Source organism: Calonectris borealis, chromosome 2 (genome assembly GCF_964195595.1).
Source record: "Calonectris borealis chromosome 2, bCalBor7.hap1.2, whole genome shotgun sequence".
Taxonomy (NCBI): domain Eukaryota; kingdom Metazoa; phylum Chordata; class Aves; order Procellariiformes; family Procellariidae; genus Calonectris; species Calonectris borealis.
The window spans coordinates 147,599,190-147,623,813 of NC_134313.1; the positions used below are offsets into that span (position 1 = coordinate 147,599,190).

At 40.5% G+C, this 24,624-nt stretch overlaps 2 protein-coding genes across 6 annotated transcripts in view; one reads left to right on the forward strand and one right to left on the reverse strand.

Annotated features, from left to right (window-relative positions):
- The window catches only part of OLAH (oleoyl-ACP hydrolase), a 30,912-nt gene extending 15,127 nt beyond the window's left edge, over positions 1-15,785 (forward strand). Inside the window, exons 1-8 of one of the 3 annotated variants that reach the window (XM_075143839.1) lie at positions 7,477-7,521; positions 8,102-8,167; positions 10,248-10,379; positions 11,993-12,131; positions 12,748-12,847; positions 13,866-14,041; positions 14,964-15,049; positions 15,299-15,569. In XM_075143839.1, coding sequence (XP_074999940.1) covers positions 10,250-10,379; positions 11,993-12,131; positions 12,748-12,847; positions 13,866-14,041; positions 14,964-15,049; positions 15,299-15,432 — 765 coding nt within the window. In that variant the 5' untranslated portion in view covers positions 7,477-7,521; positions 8,102-8,167; positions 10,248-10,249 and the 3' untranslated portion in view covers positions 15,433-15,569. Of the gene's footprint in view, positions 1-7,476; positions 7,522-8,101; positions 8,168-10,247; positions 10,380-11,992; positions 12,132-12,747; positions 12,848-13,865; positions 14,042-14,963; positions 15,050-15,298 lie in introns of those variants that run through there. The other 2 variants (XM_075143838.1, XM_075143837.1) reach the window with 2 other exon arrangements.
- ACBD7 (acyl-CoA binding domain containing 7) lies at positions 6,521-24,497 on the reverse strand. 3 transcript variants are annotated; one of them, XM_075143840.1, is made up of 6 exons: positions 23,957-24,497; positions 22,854-23,067; positions 16,360-16,477; positions 16,192-16,254; positions 16,052-16,104; positions 6,521-7,220 (listed from the first exon to the last, which is right to left on the reverse strand). In XM_075143840.1, the coding sequence occupies exons 2-6, from the start codon at positions 22,863-22,865 to the stop codon at positions 7,176-7,178; spliced, it is 291 nt and encodes a 96-aa protein (XP_074999941.1). In that variant the 5' UTR covers positions 22,866-23,067; positions 23,957-24,497; the 3' UTR covers positions 6,521-7,175. The 3 variants fall into 3 exon arrangements, with proteins under 3 accessions (XP_074999941.1, XP_074999944.1, XP_074999942.1); XM_075143843.1 differs by lacking the exon at positions 6,521-7,220 and adding an exon at positions 23,153-23,343 and having other exon boundaries at positions 15,813-16,104; positions 22,854-23,079; positions 23,957-24,471; XM_075143841.1 differs by lacking the exon at positions 6,521-7,220 and having other exon boundaries at positions 15,813-16,104.
- Positions 24,498-24,624: the final 127 nt, after the last annotated feature.

Below are 24,624 nucleotides of genomic sequence, written 5' to 3' on the forward strand. Positions count from 1 at the left end.
TTGTATGATGCTACTCCTGGGCATCTTTTGAAAGCCTCTCTCTGTAACTTTAGTTGCTTCATATGTTTATTGTATATTAGACCTAATCCTTTGCTCAGATCAGGTCTGCATTCTTTTTCTCTGGCAGTCACCGTACATCATTCGTATGCTCTGCTCTTGGCTTTTCTTTAATTGCCTTCAGTTTTTCAGGGTCCAGTTGTAATCCCTCAGTGCTCAGTACATGCCTGGCATAAATGTTCATAGGCTTCTTGTGCTTTAGCTTCATTATGTCCATCCTGAAATTTTGTCCTTGACAGTTTTTAGGAGTTTCTGGATTGCTGGATTCATGGTTGTTGATTGCCTTTATCTTTCAATCTCCTCCTGCTGTAAACTTCAACTTTGAGCCTGAAAGCCTCTCCAAAATATGATTCGGTTTACTGTGGAGCACTTCAGCACCCAAACGATGTGCAGATCATTCAAACACAGTGGTATCTACTGATGGATTTGACAGAGATTTTCAGGAGTGTCACAGGTTATACCTAAAGGAAATACAAAAGGCATGTTTATTTCTGACTTCAGGTTGGTGTCTGGTTCTTGAAACATGTCATCATCTTCTCTTACTATCTGGATGGGGTCCACAGTGGCAATTCTGCCTCTCTTTTGTGCTGAGAATACCTGTGGTGGTTGTTGAACGGAAAAAATCCCTATGGTTCCTTTTATTTACAGGGAGCAGAGCACCTAAGGACCAACAAATTCATTTTCTTATTCCATAGCTTTCTCACTGACAGTTTGCATTGTCTCACTAGCTTATTATAGCACCTGATAACTTTCCTCTTATCTGGTATTGCTACCTGGAAGTGTTGCAGTCTGGTTTTGCCTCTTGTTCTACAGTAGTAGGCATTGACACTTGGATCCCTGCCTTCAACATTTTACGTGTCTTTGCTGATTGAAAGCATTTCTGTAGAGTGAGCTTTGTCCCAAAGCTGTTAATGAGTCTCCAAAACTAGAGACCAACATTGGGTTTCTAAGCTGTATGATGCATCTGAGACAATAGTATACGGAGTTTTTTGTTGTTTATCATTTCGTATGCCTCACCGTCTTCCAGTAGGAGGTTGTGGTTGGCCAGCAGTTTGCATTGCTAAGGCTGCTGCACTCTAGATCGGATGGAGACTTCTGTGGAGTGCCATAAGGTTGTGCCTAGGCAGGCAGCATCCGAGCACCCTTAGGTAGAAGTCTCAAGACTGCAATGTGGGCTGAGAGATTGAGAGTGCGAGAGAGTCTCTTTCCTGCCCAGATTTCTTTATTTGAAGGTTCATTGTTCTAATTTTGGTTCTTATAAAACCTGGCTTTTGGAACTCAGACACCATTTGGTGTTTGCTGCAAGGAGAAAGTGCAGGCACGTCTCCTCTAGGCAGCTGGGATCTTGCCACGGTACATTTCTGGGTCTGCAACTGACCACAGGGCAGGGACAGGGGGAAATTGGTATTTGTGAAGTTTTATTCTTTTTCAGAAGCACTTTTTTTGTTTGTACCAGTGAAGCAATTCTATCAGTTACTGTGATGCTTCAGATAATGATAGGTCAACACATGTTCATCTCCTCCTGAGACAGAATATCCATTTCGTTTTCTTTTATTTCGCATGGCCAGCCCTGTATACAGACTGACCATTTTTATGTAACTTCCATGCTTTATTGCTCTTTGCAAGACTGGAAAATCAGCTTTTCTACTGGATCCTAGTCCCTCCAGGCTTTCTATTTTCTCTGAGTACTTTTAAATTTTATTTTCTTTCTTGCTCAGCAGACTTTAGCAGACTGACCTCAGGGCATGTACTGTGTATTAAGTACAATAATGAAAAGGACTCTGTATTTGTTAAACCAAACTGATTCTCTATTAACAGAACTATCTTACGGCATTGCAGCTAGCTGGCTTTCTTCACACACGTACAGAGTCATTCCTGCATCAAGGTAATAGGAGCATGGTGCTGAAAGTATTCACCAAGCCATCATCACATACATGTTCTATAACCACTTTAATAACCTGAATTTCCATCTTAAAGCAGGTAGCTTTTCTGGAAAGCTGTTCCAGGATCTGATGGGTCCAGTAGTTTAAAATCTTATTCATCTTATTTATTCATGGACAATCTGTAACCATTACTTGGAATGTCCTCACTTCCCCCACCCTCGTCTTCCAGTGTATTTATTTGTAGAAAGTGATGTATTCTCTTTCATAAACTCTCTTTTCTACCCATGGCCTGCATCAGATCTGGTTTGAACTCACCTTTCCTGAAGAGGCTGACCATCAAATTCCAGGCAAGTGGACCACCATGGAGAGAGGTATCCAGTACCTGAAGGAATTAGCTGTGCTGAAGGTGATTTATGATGACCTGGACAACGAGCAGTTATCCAAAGATCCAGATGAAATCAAGCGCATGCGACCCATGTGGCGGAAGTTTGTACGGAGCGCACCAGCGTCATGTGCAAACTCATTGGCAGTAATGACCTGGAAAGACGGAGAGGAACAAACGGTGGATGAATTGACTGGCCAGCTCCGACAATACAAAGAAAGTCTCTCTTCCTCCCTACCGGCCTGTGTCTGGGCTGTGGAGAAACTGTCTGAAAAACTTGTCCTGGGAGTTCCAGCAACTCAAAGAGGATATGTCCTACTCCCCACCTGTATGGACCAGTATCTCAGCCATTAGGAGTAAGTGTCCCTCTGCTCAAGAGAGAGGATATAGTGAATACACACCACGGGCCACCCCATGGTTTTATCTGCATGACCACAGAGAGGACATGAGGAAGTGGGATGGAAAATCTACCTCGACCCTACCTCAAGGCACAGGTACGTGAATTGCAAAGAAAAACAATCACACAAGGGGGTTCTTCCAGGAAAACTGCTGCTCCAGTTTCCAGTGAGCAGTTCCCCAGACAGAGTAGAAGGGCTGATTTTACTTAATCTTAATAAAGGGACTTTTGACTCGCATTTGCAAGAAGTGAGTAGTGAATACTATGACCGGCCAGGTGGAGGAAAGGGACAACTGGGTTTACTGGACTGTGTGGATTCCATGGCCTGGCACATCAGACCCACAGGAGCATAAGGCTCTAGCGGACACCGGTGCACAGTGTACCCTAATGCCATCAAGCTATAAAGGGGTGTCCAGTACACCTGGAACCACCTGCCCCAGGGGTGGAAACACAGCCCTACCATTTGCCATGGACTGATCCAGACTGCACTGGAACAGGGTGAGGCTCCCAAACACCTGCAATATGTTGATGACATCATTGTGTGGGGTAGCACAGCAGAAGAAGATTTTGAGAAAGGGAAGAGAATAGTCCAAATCCTTTTGAAGGCCGGCTTTGCCGTAAAACAAAGTAAGGTCAAGGGACCTGCACAGGAGATCCAGTTTTTAGGAATAAAATGGCAAGATGGACGTCAGATTCCAATGGATGTGATCAACAAAATAACAGCCATGTCTCCACCAGCTAGCGAAAAGGAAACACAAGCTTTCTTGGGCACTGTGGGCTTTTGGAGAATGCATATTCCAAATTACAGCCTAATTGTAAGCCCTCTCAATCAAGTGACCCGGAGGAAGAACGATTTCAAATGGGGCCCTGAGCAACAGCAAGCCTTTGAACAAATTAAACAGGAGATAGTCCATGCAGTAGCCCTTGGGCCAGTCCGGGCAGGACAAGATGTGAAGAATGTGCTCTACACCGCAGCCGGGGAGAATGGCCCTACTGGAGCCTCTGGCAGAAAGCACCAGGGGAGACTCGAGGTCGACCCTTAGGGTTGTGGAGTCAGGGATACAGAGGATCCGAGGCCCGCTACACTCCAACTGAGAAGGAGATATTGGCAGCATATGAAGGGGTTCAAGCTGCTTTGGAAGTGGTTGGTACTGAAGCACAGCTCCTCCTGGCACCCCGACTGCCGGTGCTGGGCTGGATGTTCAAAGGGAGGGTCCCCTCTACACACCTTGCAACCGATGCTACGTGGAGTAAGTGGGTCGCGCTGATCACACAACGGGCTCGAATACAAAACCCCAGTCACCCAGGAATCTTGGAGGTGATCACGATCTGACTAGAAGGCAAAGATTTTGGAATATCCCCAGAGGAGGAGGTGACGCGTGCTGAGGAGGCCCCACCATATAACAAACTACCAGAAAACGAGAAGCAATATGCCCTGTTCACTGATGGGTCCTGTCGCCTTGTGGGAAAGCATCGGGGGTGGAAAGCTGCTGCATGGAGTCCCATACGCCAAGTTGCATAAACTGCTGAAGGAGAAGGTCAATCGAGCCAGTTTACAGAAGTGAAAGCCATCCAGCTGGCTTTGGATGTTGCCGAACGAGAAAAATGACCAGTACCTTATCTCTACACTGACTCATGGATGGTGGCAAATGCCCTGTGGGGGTGGTTGCAGCAATGGAAGCAGAACAACTGGCAGCGCAGAGGCAAACCCATCTGGGCTGCTGCATTGTGGCGAGACATTGCTGCCCGGGTAGAGAACCTGGCTGTAAAAGTACGTCATGTAGATGCTCACGTGCCCAAGAGTCAGGCCACTGAGGAACACCAAAACAACCAGCAGGTGGATCAGGCTGCTAAGATCGAAGTAGCTCAGGTAGATCTGGACTGGCAACATAAGGGTGAATTATTTATAGCTTGGTGACACTTCAGGCCATCAAGGAAGGGACGAAACATATAGGTGGGCTCATGATCAAGGGGTGGACTTGACCATGGACGCTATTGCACAGGTAATCCATGAATGTGAAACATGCGCTGCAATCAAGCAAGCCAAGCGGTTAAAGCCTCTCTGGTGTGGAGGACGATGGTTGAAATATAAATATGGGGAGGCCTGGCAGATTGATTGTATCACGCTCCCACAAACCCGACAACACAAGTGCTATGTGCTCACCATGGTGGAAGCAACCACCGAGTGGCTGGAAACATACCCTGTGCCCCATGCCACTGCCCGGAACACCATCCTGGGCCTTGAAAAGCAAGTCCTATGGCACCCCAGAAAGAACTGAGTCAGGCAACGGGACTCATTCCCGAAACACCCTCATAGACACCTGGGCCAAAGAGCATGGCATTGAGTGGGTATATCCATCCCCTATCATGCACCAGCCTCCGGGAAAATCAAATGATACAACGGGCTGCTAAAGACTACGCTGAGAGCAATGGGTGGTGGGACATTCAAACATTGGGACACACATTTAGCAAAGGCCACCTGGTTAGTCAACACCAGGGGATCTGCCAATTGAGCTGGCCCTGCCCAATCAAAATTCTTACGTACTATAGAGGGGGATAAAGACTCTGTAGTGCACATAAAAAATATGCTGGGGAAGACAGTCTGGGTTATTCCTGCCTCCTGCCTCCCCCATTCATGGGATTGCTTTTGCTCAAGGACCTGAGTGCAGTTGGTTGGTGATGTGGCAGGATGGGGAATTCTGATGTGTACCTCAAGGGGATTTGATTTTGGGTGAAAATAGCCAATGAACTGAATTGTATGATGTTAATTGCTATATAATACTGTATGCCATCACTTCTATGGTTGCTATATGCCATATCAATGCTATTACAGTAAGAATCACCCAGATTAATAAAGAATTAACTTTGATGAGATCGAGCAAAGTGCAGTAGTGATGGAACCAGAACTGGCTTCAGCATGCAACAATCCAACACCATGCACCATCTCTCCTGTCCTGAAGGACTGTTATGACAGATGGAGCCCAAAGTCATGGACTAAATGAACTCAATGGACGTTTTAGAGGGATGCCCATAGACTAAGGGAATGATGTCTTTGTGTATATATCAAAAGACAGGAAAAGTGGTGGTGATTAATTGGAATGTATTGGAAAAGACTTGGGCATGGCGTAGATGGTATAGAATAAGGGGTGGATACTGTCCTGGTTTTGGCTGGGCTAGAGTTAATTTTCTTCCTAATAGCTGGTATAGGGCTGTATTTTGGATTTAGGATGAGAATAATATTGATAAGACACTGATGTTTTAGTTGTCGTTAAGCAGTGTTTACACGAAGTTAAGGACTTTTCAGCTTCCCATGCTCTTCCAGGTGCACAAGAAGCTGGGAGGGAGCATAGCCGGGACAGGTGACCCAAACTGGCCAACGGGGTAGTCCATACCATATGACGTCATGCTCAGTATACAAGCTGGGGGGAGTTGGCTGGGAGGCAGGGATCGCTGCTTGGGGACTGGCTGGGCATCAGCCGGTGGGTGGTGAGCAATTGCATAGTGCATCACTTGCTTTGTATATTCTTTTATTATTATTACTACTATTTTACTTTACTTTATTTTGATTATTAAACTGTTCTTATCTCAACCCACGAGTTTTCTCGCTTTTACCCTTCTGATCCTCTCCCCATCCCACTGGAGCGGGGGGAGTGAGTGAGCAGCTGTGTGGTGCTTAGTTGCTGGCTGGGGTTAAACCATGACATTTGTGAAAATATTAATTTTTCATACAAAAACCAATAAATTTCTAGTCCTTTGATACCGAGAAAAAATTTAGAAGGCAAACAAAAACAATCAACACATACAATTTATAATTTTATTATTTTTAAGGAAATATCATGCTATTTGATTAATACATACCTTTAAAATTGTATTCTTAACATGTTTTATTTTCAGCCTTAGTTAGGAAATAATTGTTTCCGGTAGTATTTATTACTTTTAGGAACATTATTAGTGGGCCTGATGTTTATAACAGCTGGCTTTCATAACATAAACATCGGGTGTCAGATTTTACAGTTGACACAATTTGAGGTAGGAATAAAAAAAGCGTATTAGGTACTTATTATAAATTGTACCTTATAATCAAATACATCTGATAGCAGATACATCATGTGGAGAAGCAGTATTGGGCATAACAGTACAGGTCAGGACTAGCCAATATAATCTGCTTTAAATTGTGCACCTTCCAAACATAGGTGTGCCTCATCTTACTTCATAATAATTACAGCAGAAAAGTACTGTGAAAGAAGCCTTAGCAACAGTTTCCACTTCTGCCACCGTATGAAAGTGGCAGGTTCAGGGCGCGGGACCAGCCTTCACCGTGGAGCCCACGCCTTCCCACAGAAGTGCTGCCGACAGAAGGGTTGATTTAGGGTTCCCCAGCAAAGCAGAAATCAGAAGTGAGTAGAAGACTGCAGACCTCGTCTGGGAAAGGAGCAGTGCTTACTGACTGGCTAGGTCAACAGGCAGGCTTTTCTCTTAATACCACAGATTTTTCAGTTTCCTAGAAATGATGAAGAGGAATGTAGAAGAATGAAGAATAATGCGAAAACCACAAAGTAATCCAGCTAATGTGTCTCAAGTTAAGCATCAGAACCCATTTTGGCACTCAGGTTCCTTAGTTTTGGTCACTGTTTTTGCGTATTTTTACTTCATTTACTGCTACTGCTACTTTTGGTAGAGTAACACTAAAAAAAACAGCCAAAAAAGCGCCAATATTCCTAGTACTACAAATGCAGTTACAAAATATACTGGTGTTTTTAGGTTGCTGATAGCATCTGGTCCCCAGGAGCACAACATAGCAGGTAATACAAAATCATTGTATGTAACCACAGTGTGGTGTTCATTCACTGCTGTGTTTTCTGACTTGTAGAAATTACAACTGGCCTACTAACCAAATGCAGTGTTTTATTCAAATCGGGTGATGGTCTCCTACGTTAACATTTTCAGACCCCTACAAAACTGTCTCGCAGAGGTGTGAGCACTGTACTTTTGCATATAGTTCTTACAAAAGGCTGGCTTTTCTTGGTTACTTTATGCAGGCTTTTTCTTCAGTGAGGTTGTGGTCCTCCATATATTAGAAGTGCTACAACTTCTATACCTGTACTTTTTAAATTGCTGGGCTTGATGTGGCGCACCTTCCTTCTGTGGCTGCCAAATGCTGCATGTCATGCCTAACACATGATGCTCTGCCTCCCTTTTGGGCTGTGTGCCTCAGTCCCTGCCTTTTTTCTGGGGTATCGGCTCCTCCCCTTAAGCCTGGAAAGGACTTAAAGCAGGCGGCTGTGCCACCTGGATGCGCATCGCCTCCTCTCCTGCAAGGCTGGCTTTGCTCCCGTATCTGCTGATACCTGCAAATTCTGATTCCTGCTTCTTGCTGTGCAGCTCCGAGAAGTGGATCCACCCTCGGGCTGTCATTCCCTGGCACTGGTGGTCTTCCCGACTCTTCAGGTATTTGCATCTAAAGTAAGCTGGGTGGTGATGGAATAAACCGGTATGAATAGAAAGTGTGAAAAATTCTCAGTGACTGGTAATGTATCTTTAAATTGTTGAAGGACTTCGACTAAATGTGCTTCTTTATCGTGCTTGCCATTTTTGTATCACTTTTGGAATCAGTTTGAGAAGAGATTTTTCTTTTCTTACTTGACTGTTAAGTTAAAACACCAGCTTCACAAATGTTTGAGTTTCTGTGTCTTTTTGTGGAAGAAGTGACTGTGTAAATGGGACTAACGGTACTGATGCTAAATGAATCTACTAGAGGAATTATGTCTTCTGCAGCACTGGTTCCACTATCCTTCAGCTATCTTTAAGCTCACATCATCTGCCCATTGATTTTTGATACAAGTTTGTTTGGCTTGCAGTTCTTATAGTTTCTTCAAACTGATTCTTAACAAATGTTGACAAACTTTCTAGTTTAAACATACATGAAAATCAAGAAAATTTTAGCCACAGCAACCTCTGAGTAGATTTTCTTCTGTGTTGCTTGCATTACATAGCTTTAAAATAGGTATGAATTGCTGCCTATTCTGATCTGGTTGCATTTCTCAAACTTTTTGCGCAGGTAGAAAAGACTGCATGTAGGCATATAGGGGTAATTTATGATGAATCAGCCCTTGCATATACTGAGCTATATTCACGCCAAGAAATAATACCTGTAACAATTTTAAGCATTTTGGAAATGGAATTTTGCTGCTTGTTGTCTCCTAGTTACTAGTTTTTCAGTCTTTTTAACAAGAACATCTGAGTTTATTCTAATGGTTGCAGAAAATATTTTTTAAAATTCAGTATCACTATTGCTTCTAATTACTTTATCTTTACCAGGTATTTCTGTTGCACATGGTGCTCCCAGGTTCTTTTGACAGAACACAGCCTGATAAGCTCTAAGTTGTAGGATGTCACCTCAGCGCTTATGTCCACAAATCTAATCAGCAAGAAAAAAGGACAATAAAATTGGGAAAGAAGAATAAAAATGGTTGAGAATTGCTTTTTTCTTCAGATAGTAAGGACAGTATCTGATGCTAGAGACAATGCAGTTGGCATCTTCGATGCTATTTTTCCTTTTCAGCAAGAAGGAAGGAGTAGTCATAAATCTTGCCTCAGCTGTTACTTCTGTCAGTCAATAAAAAAAATACTAAAGCTGCTGTGATAAAGCTGAATGTGGCTCTGGTTACTCCACCATCTCAAAAAGGATATAACAAAATTAGAAAAAGTCCAGAGATGGGCAGCGATGACGGTCCTGAGTATGGAAGCGCTGCCATATGAGGGATACCTAAGCAAACCAAGCGCTTTCATTCAGGAAAAAGAGCTGACTGAGGGCAGAGAGAATATGAGAGAAGATCTCAGAAATGCTCAGTGGCAAATCCAGAGAGATGCACCATTCACTTTCTTTACCGTACTACCCTGTGGCCATCAAATGAAGTTGCAGGAGTTGGATTAAAAACGAAAAAGATCATTCTTTATGCAACAGATAGTAAAGCTGTGCAACTCATTGCAAGAGAATGTCGTAGATGCTAACCCTTCATAGGAATTTAAGGGGAGACTGGATAAATACATGAAAGAGAAATTCATAGATGTTTCCTATATATAAAGAAAACTGCATCCCTAGACATCCATTTTACCACTGCAGTAGAGACAATGTCGAAGTAGGTGGTCCTTATGTTTTCTAGGTCTTTAGACGAACCTTATATTTTTGTGCATGTTCTAAAAGCCTGTGTTTTTAAATGGTCATCCTGAAATCCGTATCAATTTATTTTGCTGCTTGTTCTTTTTGGTGAGTGACTCAAATAGGAGAAAATACTAACCGAGGGTGTTGCCCAATACTATTCCATCACCATTTATAAAAGCAGAACTGGTTTCCACTGTTGCATGAAGATTATCTCATATCTAACAGGTTGCTGTTGTAGCACAAGCAGTTCTGATGACAGAAAATATTGCAGCCCATTGTTTCAAATTAGACTTAATTCACTCTAATTTTCCTATACCTGAGGAGTCTTGTTCTAGAATGATGTGTTGTTTTCTTGGGTTTTTTTAGGAATGGAGAAGGTGGTTGCTTGTCCATACAAAAGGCCAAACGCTCTCTGTAAGCTGATTTGCTTTCCGTGGGCTGGAGGTGGAACTTCTCATCTTGCTCAATGGGGCAAACTCTTCAGCAGCTCAATTGAAGGTTAGTCATTTGTGTAGTTAAAGCAGAAGTTAAGCAAGTCTGAAACACACGGTAGCCAAATTTTTTGAATGGAATATAACGTTCTTGAGAGCACTGCAATCTTTTTCCAATGGATCTTATCCAGAAAGGAATTCCATTACGAATTACCATTTCCATTAGGGTGCTGAGTTTACTAAGTTTCTGTACCACCTTGGATCAAACTATATTTGACTAGGTTAAAAAGTTAATCCTCAGAGCTAAATTTCACAAGACTATAGTATGCTTGACTGCTTCAGAAACTATTGGTATGGTTCAGAAACAGTAATACACTGGCATATTGTTAATACGTTAAAAAAAGGCATCAGCAAGGTTAACAGTGAAGATATGAGAACTATTTTTAATGTTGAGAGACTGCACAGAATGAATTTCCATTATCCAGAGTGTTTGCATGGTTTTGCACTCCTTGTATCAAAACTGAAGTTTAAACTATGGATTTATAACAGTGAAATGATAGTTGCAGTGCGAAGTAATTCTCATTGCTCTGTCAGGCTCTATCAGCACTAAAAAGATCCATTGCTGAACTATTTGAAGAGGAACCAAGGCTGTTTTCCAGACCTTCCACAAAGAAAAAAAGATTTAGCATTTATAGAGAGCGTTGCCATTGCAATTGTACCAGTCCTCTGAATGCTTGCATGCTTTCTGTAAACAGTTGCACAAGTCACATCAAATTTTCCTTGAAATTTAAACAAAAAAGAAAAAAAAAAGCTTTTGTCCACTGGAACTACTTTCAAATTTACTACGGAGGTGGCCTAGGAGCAACTGCAGACACAGATGAATAAAATCAGGGTGCAGCATGCTCTTTCAGAGATGTTTTGTGCAGAAAGGAAGTATGGAAGATGCAAACATTTCTGTGCTGCTATCTATGGTATTAGGGAGTGGTTTATTCCATTTCTTCTAAAATACTTTGCGTCTGACCCATTACTTCCATATGAGTTTGGCAGTATGTGTATGTCAAGGAGGTATTAGAAAATGAACATTTTTTTCTGTTTTATTCATTCCTTCCTTTCTCTAAACAGTGAAAGGAAAATCCCCAATTTTGAAAGAAATATAATAAAAGCATGTAATATGTCCTTCCACATAAATATAAACTGCCATCAATTTATACTATGATTCAACATTTTACTATGTGCAGTGTTGAAGAGCCTGCAAAGAAGAAAACAGGGACTGTACAATTCTAACATAGTTTAACTTTCTAATGCTGCCCTTGAAAGGATATATTGTACACAACCCTCAAACTTACTATTATTGAAATTCATGAATTTGTGGTTGTTATTAATACTAACAGTAACAAAGTTGCTTTGAAACCTCAGCTGAGATCAGGACCTTGAGGATTTCTGACCCAAGGCATTTATCAATCAATCAGATCAATTGGAGAGGCAACATTTGTGAGTAAAGGAAAGGATGGAAACTTAATCTCTCACAGGATTAAAAGACGGTAGTAGCAATAGCAAATACACTGTATCAACTGTAAGAAGGATTAATTTAAATAATCTATATATTCTGAAGAATAGATTAAAAAACTTAATTAAAATAACTATAATTCTTTTCCCTCCTTTCCTCCACCTCTTCTGCAGTGTCCTCTGTAAGGCTTCCTGGAAGAGAATCTCGTCTTAAGGAGCCTTTTGCAAAAGACATGACAACTGTAGTTAATGAAATTACAAGTGTTTTGTTAGAAGAATTGCAAGAAAAACCATTTGCATTTTTTGGTCACAGGTAAAAATATATACATTTTTAGATACCCTGGTGAAGGAGCTTTATCTTTGAACTTAGGAGTAGATAGTTACTTGCCTTTATTTGCAAAAACTTTAGGAAAATACACTTCTGCAAAGGTCTTTTGTCAAGTCATCATAAAACATGCTGTTGATCTCAGAGACTCTGGTTATTTATTTACTACTTCAGGCACAATGTCTTCTAAAAATGGCAGTCTTGCGTTTCTTTTTTTTTTTTTAACACTAATAAATTGTAATTGTGTTTACTGTTAATATTTGTGTCAGTGCTTCCTCTATGTGAATGCAGGGGGTGAACCATTCATAAAACACATAGATTTTGAAAATCAGTTAGTCCCAAGTATTCAAAATAACTGTTCTTACTGCAAATTAAGGAGACTACTAAAAGAAAGAGATTAAAAAAAGGTCTGATTTGTAAAACTAGACTGCATAGGAATACACTTCATGTCAATTAGCTAATATCACTCTAATTTACATGTCATATATGGTTTCAGTAACTGTTCAAGATAGCCAGTTAGCACTGAAATTCAAATTATGTTTAAATTTTCCAGTTTTTACTTATGTTTTTGCTTACTTTGCTTTAATTTCTCTTTTTGCTGCAGTTTTGGATCTTATGTTTGTTTTGCAGTTGCGCTACACTTGAAAGAAAAGTATGGACTAGAGCCGATCCATCTTTTTGTATCAGGGGCACATGCCCCAAACGTAAGTTACAGAAACATTAATAATACGAAACAAAACAGTGTATTAGCTACCAAGAGTAAAAATAACATTTTACAGTATGGTATGCAGAGAGGCTTTAATACAAAGCAAGCATTGCTTCTGAATGCATGCAGAAAAATGTTTTGTTTTCTTAGAGGAAATTAATTCTGAGGCGGACAGAGAATTTCACGTTACAGAATATTCACTGCTGCTAACCTTAGCCTAGGGAGAACAGTCTCCTTAAGCTAATGCTACCTTTTTTGAATACTGTATTATTTACTATGGCCTTTGGCTTAATACTAAAAAGTAATCAAAACAAAATATAAAGTGCCACTCCCTACTCTGTAACATGTGAAGTAACTGTCTTAACCGAGGCTTTCATAGACCTCCTGCACCAGCTCTCAGTACATTTGTCCATTTCTTTCTTTCCCTCCTCATTCTTTGTTGGCTTTTTAATCTTCTGAGGTTCTGGTGGTTCTGCTAGTCTTTCTCAGGAAAACAACAGTGAAGTGGCTTTTTCCCAGTCCTCCTCTCCTCAGTCAGCATTTGCTATTTCCATTCTTCTGTTACTGGGGCTTCTTAGCAATCCTGAGTACGAGCTAGTACTTCATGGAAGCAATTATTATTCCTGCAAATTTCCATAATCGGTTGGTCTCTCCAGTCCTACATTAGTCAGATTTGTGTCCACTGCTAGGCTTTTCTTTCTCTTAAATAGATTATTTTATTAGTTGTATTTCAATAGTGAGAGTCAAAGTTTGAACAAAATTAAATTAATGGTTATTTGTCTGTGGAAGTTTCAGACCTTGAGGGTACTTGGCTCACTCATAAACTCACTTATTTTCAGCAAAGACAGTCTACTAACCCTTTCCAAGAAGCAGTGTCTGTGGATGCTAAACTAATCAGCCATTGTATTTTGGAGATAGAGAATCATTGCACTTTTTAACGAAAACAATTCTTAGTGAAAATATTATTTAAAGTATATTATATACAACACCTGATCTGTTTTGTCTGGTGCTGACAGTCTGAAGCACTTCTTCCCATCAAAAGCATACCCGCAAATGATACAGAAGATGAAGACATTCTTACACATATACAAATTCTAGGAGGAACTCCTTCTGAGCTTCTGCAAAATGAAGACTTTAAGAAACATCTGATACGTACTGTCAGAGAAGACCTTAGAGTTCTTCAGACATTTTCGTAAGTTTTACAATTCTGTATTACAGTTATATTTGTATTTTACAGTTACTTCTGTCCTATCATTTCAGGTTTTCTTTTTTCTTTCTAATTTGTTCTCATTTCTGTTATAAAAAGAATATGAAAAGTAAACATAGTTTTCTCCTTCGTGTACTTTTCCATTTATATTCTAGTATTTAACCCTAAACTTAGGGCTCAAATACATTGGTTCAACACTGCTTACTCTAGCAAGCACTACTGTTATTACAGTAGTGAACATCTCATGGTAGAATTACAGTTCTACTTAGGATCCAAAGTTAGTAGCCACTAAAAGGAATCTTCTTGCATCTTTTATTGTTTTCTGAGGTTAATAAGCTCAACTGATCATGCTTCAGGATCACTGCATTCAGCCTCCTGATCCAAGGCCCCCTAGCCTAACCAGAAGCAAAGAGTCCCTGTGTTCTAGGCACCTAGAGATCAACCGGCTTCTTCTGTCCTAACTGCTGTCCCCACTGGATGTTACTCAACAGCTCACGTAGCTGAGTGGTTAAGGTTTCTTACCCTGGCAAAGACAAGGACACTCATGGATGGGACCCATTTTGGCCATAGGAACCTGACGCTGATAAGGCCCTGAAACTTTAGAACTTGAATATAAACAGACAACACAGTCGTTTATTGTAGGTGAGAATTTTTATTGCAGGTTGAAGCTCTTTTTTTCCTAACTACTGGGTCATTCTTTCTTTAAAACTTCAGACCTAATTGCAGGAGGGTAAGGAGCTAAGAATCTTACAGATACAGTATTTCCTTCTCCTGATGTTCTGCACAATCTAATTCCTGAAGTTTGTTACGTTTTGGAGGAGAAAGAAAAAGCTATTTTGTATGTGGAAGCAAACCCCAAATATAGGTATCTTATGGAAAGTTTTATTACTACTTTTTATGTTCACAGTTTCGAGAAGGCAGAAAGGAATATCCCCTTCTCTTGTGATATTACCTGCTTTAATGGGTCTGAAGATAAACCACATGATTTAGAAGGTACTTTGCTTAAATGGTTTTCCTCTTATACTTACGCATTTTCCTATTGTATCAAATCAGTTAATGAAGAGTTTTCTGGAGTCTTTTATCTCGTTCTTAAATGAAACAAATCAACAGAGCAGTCTCAATGTATGAACCAAAACAGTTGATACGGGATTTAAAATAATTATTAAATAATAACTTTGAAATAGTTATGTAAAATGACCGCAATAGTTGACATTTCTCTGACACTTTAAATATCTTTTTCAGCCTGGCACGATCTAACAAGTGGAGATATTTCCTTTTACAAGCTTCCTGGAGGTCACTTTTATCTGCTGGAACCCTCTAATGAAATTTTCTTGACAAAACACATAACAAGATGTATAGAAAATGCTGGTCTATGAGTATTTCCCTCTATTTTAATGGCAGAAGGTGTAGATTAGTCCACAGCACTTCATAAGTCGTCATTCCTTCCGTAAAATTGCATGCAGTTATGTCTAAGAGTTGTTCTGTTCCTCCAGATCTTTATTGTAATCCTTTAAAAGGGGCAGTTTTTCTAATTTTTTGAAAATAAACATTGACTTTGGGTCTTAAAAAAGTTTTCATCTTTTCCCTCTTCTCATCTTGCATGTGCACAAACCCTTCACTTCATTCATTCACTTTGTTTGCAAAAAATGACAGCTATATTATTCTACTTTTAGAGCTCCCCTGTTTGTGTGCTCCTGTAAAAATGCTAAATATAATTTAATATTATATTAAAAATATACAAAAATCCAAAATTCTTACAGAAAGCTTAATTTATTAGGTTCAAATTTATTTAAAATAAGATACAATCTAAAAATAGAGTATGTATGTAAATATTCTCCTTTATAGTCAAACAGCTTATACCTAAAAGATTTTACTGTCAGACTACACAATAAGGAGTTAGTATTGCATTCTTCTCAACAGTTAGTTCATTAGCTACTGAAGAGTTAGTTATTAGTGGGAATTATTTTGAGTATTCTAGATCCCATATTTTTCTACCATTGCTTTTGCTTTAGAGATATAGGCATTCATGGCGTCCTCCTTTGATAAACCTGCAAAGGAAAGCAGGAGTCATTATCTTTCCTCATTTGTCACCCTATAAACATGACTACATGATGTAAATTTAATTGGTGTAACACCTTTTTTCAGGTTCCATGCCTCCCATTTGGCTTTGCCTTTCAAATCTAGCATTCCTGGACATTCTGCCAAAATAAACGCATACCTTTGATTATCATGCAGATTTAACATTTGCTTGATTTCATCAAGATATGGGAGTAAATATGAAGTATGTATAGGAATAGGAATACCAATATTAATATCTCCAACAGTAGCCTGTTTGTAGAATCCATATAGTTCCTTCAGTTCTTCATCAGTTGGTCTTGTTTTTAATTTTTTCACATCTTCTGCAGCACCATCAAAGTCAGCCTGATGAAAGAAAAGAAAGTCTTAGTTTTCCTCTCAAGGGGTGTGCTTAAAACATTAGTATCATTAGATAGTCTCAGTTACTCACTTGGGTTTAGTGGTAAGTCTAGGCATTTTGCCATGACAGAAGCTTAATAAAACTGTAAGTTATTAGAAAGGGAACTAGCCCTACTTAGCTGATAGGGTCAGCAGTGCTAAAATAAGTAAAACACTTTTTTCCAACAGTTTTACATCTAAACCACTTGGAACGATTACAGACTGTCTAGTGTCAGGATATCTACAGATGTATACAGCAGCCTATACAATGAATGTAGTGTATACGTCTTTCACAGTCACACCGGGCGTATGAAGGCATTCATTGAACTTTACATCCCAGCAGTAATCTCTAAATCCTTTTGGTCCTGACTGCATGGTGTTGACTCAAGCGGTGGAGCTTGAACATCCTGTGAGGGGTACTGCCCACTTCCCCCTTCATTTCCACTTCTCTGCTGACAGTGCAGCAGGTGACCAACAGTTGGCACAGACGTACCTCTGGGAGATGAGCAGTGCTACTGCCAGGACCACCTTCAACAGCCAACTCTCAAACACAGTGGAGCACAAGAGTGAAGTATAAATTTACTCCTTTTATCATCGTGCATCCCACATTCATATCAGCCCAAGGCTGTAGCTGTTATTCTCTCTCTATACTAGGTCTCAGGCTAGACTTTAGCATAGAGCTTGGAGCCCAGAACATTTCAGAGAGAGCTAGATTTTGTACAGTGACCACAGACCCACCAGGTCACTGCACGACTATAATACAAAACAGATACAGGCACTTTAATATGCTATATGCTGGTTTCAATAATTATTTTAGCTTTTGAGTTGGATCTGGATTTGCAGAAGCACAGTATATCCTGCAAGATGTGCTATTACACATATATTTAATAGGCACAAAACCAGCCTACAACTTTGTGCTAAAATCAGTGATGTATTCAACAGAGGTTTTAGCATGAGTGCTATGGCTCTGTTTAAATAACTGAGACCCTGGCATTACCTCAGCAGTCTGTACTGTGCTTCTGTAGACCACTTTTTCCTTTCTCTAGTTACAGGAAAGATTTTTATTTTTCTTAAATAAGAAAACCTAATGCACATTTGTCTCCTTAATTGATGCCTTTCTCCTTGGCAAGCGACTGTGCTGGGTGGACCAGGTGACAGAAATAAGCAAGTACGCATGAGAGCTGGGTTCACTACAGCATTCTGTATTTAAACAGAAAGAAATTACGAGAGAAAGGTTATTTCCGTATTTAAATTTAAGAAGGAAATCTGAAAAATAATTTAATTACAGACTGATGCTCAAGTATCTTTCTTCAAAGAAAGGCCCCTTCATGGAATCACGAAGCTACACATTCATTGATGTAAGGACACATCAGCTGGTGGCTGCGATAAGGCGGCAGTAGCAGGTGAGAGAGGGTAAGGACAGGTAGCTGAGTGCACTGCAGCACTTCTGCACAGAAACCTGGCCACCCTCCCACCAAATGAGTCACCTCTGCCTCCTGAGATGGAATTAACTTTTTTTTTTTTGGCCTGGAAATTTAGTTTGGCTAGTGAGTAAAGTTCCCAGATACAAACTTCTGAGGAATTTCTAAATTTTTGCAAAATTATCAATTGCTATTTGAAACCCACAAAGAGAAAGCACAAGTCTTCTAAGAACAAAAAGGATCACCACAGGAGGATATACATCTGTAACACCAGAGCTGAAACAAGGAGCAGCAGGCAGACAGGTGTATTTAAAAGGGATGTTTTAAAAAAAATCACGATGTATGATTAAAAGGGTGTTCTAGCAAAGGAATGCTTCCTGCAAAACAACAATTAAAAATAAATCTTGAATCTTCTTTAAACCGCAGCTATAATTTCACAGAACATTAGATGAGAAGGGCTCATGATGTTAATCCACATCTCTAGTTCTGTCAGTTTATAGCACCCTTAAAAATGCAATGGAAGGAAAGCTCTTTAGACAAAAATCCTGCAGCAATGCAGACGCTTATTAACAAATAATCTTCCAACTCGGCAAGAACCTCAGTGTTTGCATAACTGACAAGCAGAAGTTTCCAGGAGATTCCCACCAAGGCCTCCCAGAACCAAATGCCCAGTAGTGGACAGAATCATAGACTTGTTTAGGCTGGAAAAGACCTTTAAGATCATCAAGACCGACCGTTAGAGTATAGACTGTTAAAACAGTCTTTATCAGTTTTAAGTTTGAGAAATGCTGTGGTTATGTGGAGATATTTCGAATATAACAATCCTTCATTCTTTACTCAGTACAATACTGAGAATTAGCCAGATTCCAAGTGCCATTTGTCCGCTTAAAGCTCTGAAACTTGGCCATCTGATAAAGTATACAATTTGGCAGTTACCGCATTAAATTCTAAATCAAATTACTTCCAAATTACATTCTTAATATAGACTGAAAACATGTAACTATGCTTATGAAGTTTGTTCCTGTTTTAATAAAAATAATTTTCAATATTAATATAATGCAACTATACCATAAAATCGCAGAAAAAAATGAAGCTTTAAGTCTAACTTTCGGGATTTCTTTTAAGAACAACTAAACACTCTGGATTTTTTTTTTTTTTAACCAACCAAATATTTGGGAGTGCTGCAAGACAAATACAGGATTTTTCTAGAATTAAAAACCAAAAGGCCCAGAATGTGTTATACATAATTTAGATAACCAAAATCATGTGCTCCAGACTACATATAAAAGCTGAATCAATAATGCTGGAATGACCTTACAGCATCTCTTCTCAGCACTTTTTTTTGTTTCCATGTACTCTATTGTTTACTTAAAAAAAAAAACAACACAGCATTCTAGAAGGAATTAAACTGATCATGAAAACTATTTTAATTGAAGTAACTGGACTTAGTCGGCTTGGATCAGAATTAAAAATGGATTATATGGATAACAAAAGCTCTTTTGCTTCTTTGTTCTGGATAAAGAAAATGTAAGAATCTTCTTTTATAGAATTTAATGTCAGAAATATGAAACCTGATTATTTGTTTTCCTGAAAGGCTAGAAAACTGGAGTACAAGCATTCTCACCTCAGTTGGAGTAAATTGTTAAACATTTCAGTGTTTTCTGTCCCAATTCATCAAAGAGTTTAAGTAACATTTGAGGGGCTTGTTTGGCTCTGTTTTAAATACAAATTACAATCTTCACTCTGAGTTACAGCTCAACCGCGTTTAAAAAAGAAAAAGTGGTCTAGGTGATAATAAGTCCTTGAACTTTCAGGCAGAAGTTGCAGTAATACACAATTACTGCACAAATTACATACATACTGTATGAGCAGAACCTGTTCTTTGCACCGGAGTCAAATTCAGCTTTTCTGACGGCTGCAAGCTCTCAGAGTCAATACCACCTCGAGTGCTCTTGACTAGGGCTCCCAAATACAGATACAGACAGTAATAGTTGCCCACTGTTCCCCTTAGAAGCCTGACAAAGTACAAATTCCACAGGTGGTACCCTACAAACAGTCACACTGCTATAAGTAAATAAATCTTGGAAAGTCTATGGAGGGTCCCTTTTAAAAAGTAGCCATATTAGCAGCTTAATGATTTAAATTAAATAATAATAAAAGCCAACATTTCCCTAAAACCACTTCAAGCATCATTAAAGCATCTAGTTGTTACCAACTAACAAAGCCTAAGGATTTCCTCTGTTCTTTCCATAACTGTATCTTACCTCTGATCATCTTTTGCTTATTAATGGGAGGGACCCCTACCACAGGAAAAACTGGTGTGCAGTGTTTCAGACACTGTTGCATTAAAATACGAAAGAGTTTTGTACTCAGGTACCAAAACTGTAGTCTAATTACGCAAAAACACATGTCTGCATACGCACTGGCGAAAGTGTTTTTAATAGATGTATAGCATTTATCGTGGAGATGCACTCAATGAGGGGAAACAAAATCAGCAATGCAACTAACTTATCACTAATTAAAAATAGCGTCTGAAAGAAACTGGAACTGTACATCTTTGACACTTCTAAGAGCAAAGCATTTACACTCACACTGTTGGTATAGATGTATAAAAGGGATGTACATTTGCTTTCGAAAATAAGTGTGATGGCCCGCCACACTTAAGATTTCTTTTTAGGTAAAATTTTATTAAAATAAATATTTCGTTCTTAATCCAAACACCAGTAGATGTGGCATACTTGACTATACCTATCACTGACTCCTACATCACAGACATCTCTTGATATTATCCATACATGTACAAACAAAAGCAGCATTCATGCTCTGTTAACAGTAAGATTACAAAGCAGTATCAATAACAAAACATAACTGAGTTGCCACAATTGATTAAATTTCAAGAAAGTTTTATCTTCATCTTTATACTGTGGCCGCTACCACATGTGAGCCTCTGCCAGCATTGACGTACAAGGACTATTCAAGTTAGTGGAAATCCTCCATGCGCCTTGAATTGCTTTCTGATCTGAACTGCACAATAAGAATGAACTAGAAGCTTTGTTAGACTTGTACAGACAAAAGACAACTCAAAAAAAAAATTAAGAAAGAAAACCATTAAGTTAATAAGGTTCTTATCTTCATATACTTTTATTCTATTTAGATCTACAGGAAAATATCACAAGATACTGTTTTGAAAACATGCAAAGGCATATCTTACACAGCAAGAAATGTGCAGAAATGAAATTTAAATAGTCAGCACTTCTTTCTTCATCTCCCTCTAGCCAATCACTGTGCACAGACTGTTGCTTACACAACTGCTGATTAGGAGCAGCCTACAAAAATATAATTTCCTTTTCATCATGTGCCGATTCTATTCCCTTTAACTCCTCAAATTAAAAGCATAAGTATATATACAGACATAAACATACACATACACAGATGCATTAAAAATAAATGCACAAATTATCAGACTATTATCGCATACTCCCTTTTTGCAAAGAAAAAAAGCTTGAATTAATTCATTTACAGCAGAATATATTATCAGTTTGCAAAACTTATAAATCTTTTAGAGCCTCCCTGATGAAAACATTATTTTATTCATTTTGTCCTCGTTCCCATGTATGGGATTCATTGATTCAATGAATTTTTATGGATATGGATGGTAGCTGTCAACCAAAGCGACAGTCGGTAGAAAACCTCTATAATGCCTAATGCAGAATGTGTAGGACACCGTAATATTTCAACCACTGATTTTTGTGTGAAATTGTAACTGTATACAGCAATGGCATATCATACTGCACTCAGCTCTTTCTAATAGTGATTTATGGCTCATTGCTTAAACATCAGGCTAATAAATTTATTTTCTAGAGTGAATTCAAGGCAGAACAAAACAAACTGTAATTTCAGTGATCACTAATTAAACAAAGGTGGTGTTATGTTTGGGATTTGGCAATTCTGACTCACTTGAAGAAATTATTTCTCCTCTTAGCTGTAAAAGGCCACAATGAAACCTCTGTGCCATTCGACATAATTGCAGCTCAGAAGAAAATTGCTGAGCTACTGGCAATACACTCCCTGCATCTAGGTCACAGCATTGTGTTGCTCACTCTTTGCAAAACACGCACACTAACCAAGCTGAGGCAGACATTATAATGAGACTGGGATAAAAGGGCTTGCAAATCTTGAAATGAAAGGGATAATAGAAAGCCGAACGAAGAAAAACAGCCTAATCCTTCACCGTATGGGCAAGGCAAGGGAAGTATGCATAGTCTGCTACAAAGGTAGGAGGCTAAAAGCCAGCAATGAAGATAATTTCCTCAAGAACTATTTAACTCTATAGTCAGAGGGAAGCTCTCTCTAGCCAGAAGGTAGAAAGTAGAAGCTTTCCTACCAAAACAAAAGCCCATCAAAATGTACCACTCCACAGATGCACACACCCTAAAAAAATATACACAACTCCCTTAAAAATTATTCATGCTTCCCAAACGCACATATACCACTGCTTCAGCATTAGAAGTTTCTCTCCTCCTTTTATAGCTCCAAGTAACTAGCTATATCCTAAAAAAATACATATGTACCTACCTTTCAATGCATAATCCAGTCCTAGCAAACTCAGATGCACACGTAAAGAAAAATAAAAAAATTCATGCATGCTCTAATCAGGTAAGGCTCCAAAAAATTACATGACCTATGAATAGTTCAAAATAAGCAGCCTGTCTCTCACCCTCCACTTGCGAAAAGTAATGCATTATTTAACCTCCAAAGGCTTAGGCAAATTTCCCGTGCTGCAAGGTAACCTTGATTTTGAAGTAATAATCCTTATGCTGAAGAAATACCACTGTCTCCAACATGGCATTGCACAGATGGACAGTGCACCCCTCCCTCTCCTCTCCTTGCGTCTCTGTCTCACCAGATGCAGGATTGCTTACCTGGAGAGTCATGATGCTGCAAGGATGCCCAGCAAACGGCCTCGCTCCTTCTCTGGCGGGGACGCAGCACTTCTGCCTCTTGGCTCCTGTGGCGGCGGGGGCCGTGCTCCACGGAGGGCGTTGGGCTGCGTACGAGTGACCTCAGCTCACCCGCCGCAGCAAAGCCACGCCGGACCAGGACACGGGGGCTCGCTCCCGCTGCGCCTCTCGGGACCTGCAGGGACAACTGAGCAGCTACCAATGCCGGGGGCATTAAGCCCACACTAGTTTCTTCAGAAAGCCTGAGCTCGTTTCCATACCCCTGAGGATTAGGCCACCAGCCTGAGAGCAGAGATACAGCAAGATTTCCAAGCCATTTGTTTGAAAAAGGAATTTCTTGAGTGATTTGAACTGCAACCAGCCCAGTTATTGCAACTGTTCCCTCCGCAGTAGCCCCTGCCCATGCCCATGCCCATCTCTGCCTGGGACCTCGCATCCTCCAGCTCCAGCTCTGAAAAACACGCAGGTCATCCCGAGGATACCACACACGAGCAGTTATACACAAAAATACCTTGAGAATTCTGTTTTTTTCTTTGTTCTACCAAATACAGAATAAAAAAATTAATATTAAATGAATTGATACAACTAGCCTACAACTGTAACCATTAAAGGAAAAAAAAAATCCATCCCTGCTTATCTATTATATCAATTAATAAATTATTTATATTCACACCTCTATACATTTATATTCATCATTCCTTGAGCATGGTTTAATCACAATACTATATGCTTCAGCATTTTTAAATCCACTAACTTCCACAAACCCACGTAAAAAGAGCGTTTCCCCTCAACTTAAGTCCAGGTTGAATGAAGCCGGAACTTTACAAGAAAACAAACCAAGTAAATTTCAGTAAATAAAAGGAGATTTAAAAAAATTTGAAGACAACTCCCATCAACTCTCATCTCCAACACCATGAAGCGACGATGCTCTGCTCTTTCAGGTACAAGAGGCTGCGTGCAGCCATGTTGCGCACCAAGGTGAATATAGAAACTGAATGCGTTTGTAAAGATTTGCTAATGGCTCACGGCAGATGTGGGAAACACTGAACGTAACCAGTTCTTACCTGTCACCTTACTGTTAGTTACAGACTACGATGTATGCGCACAATACGTCGCATATAAACGGCAGCGAGAGCTGCCCCTATTGCTGTCAAGTCCCTACGAAGCACCTGTTGACTTGGCCATGATTTCATGAGGCGACGTACGACAAAGCAGATCTGCTACCGCCTATAAAGCAATTCATGGTAGCATTCAACATGGGGAAACGCCAGTGCTACCCCTGCGGCGGGACGCGCCAAGTGCACGCTTCTAGCATCAGCATTTTAACGCTGCCTTTAATCAGACGGCAGCGCGCCATTTCTCCATACGGTACCGACGGCAGCCCAGCGACCGGCCGCGGGAGGCCTCCCGGGGAGCCTGGCCCGCCTCGCACCGCACCCACCGGCCGGCGAGCCACCCCAGCCGGGACTCGGGAATCGGAGGCTCCGCGCTGCACCCACCGCCCGCCACTAGCCGGGCATTTCTCGGCCCGGCCGACCGAGCTATGCGCTTCGCCCCCCCACCCCCGCTCCCCTCCATCTCCGTCTTCCGCCGGGCCGCTCCCGCGCTGCTCCTCCTCAGCCCGCCCCGGACACGGCCCACAGCGCGGCGGGACCCGCCCCGCCCCGCCGCGCGGCGGCGGCTGAGGGCGGCCAGAGGCGGGCAGCGGCGCCAGGGAGAGCCCGGCGCGCCG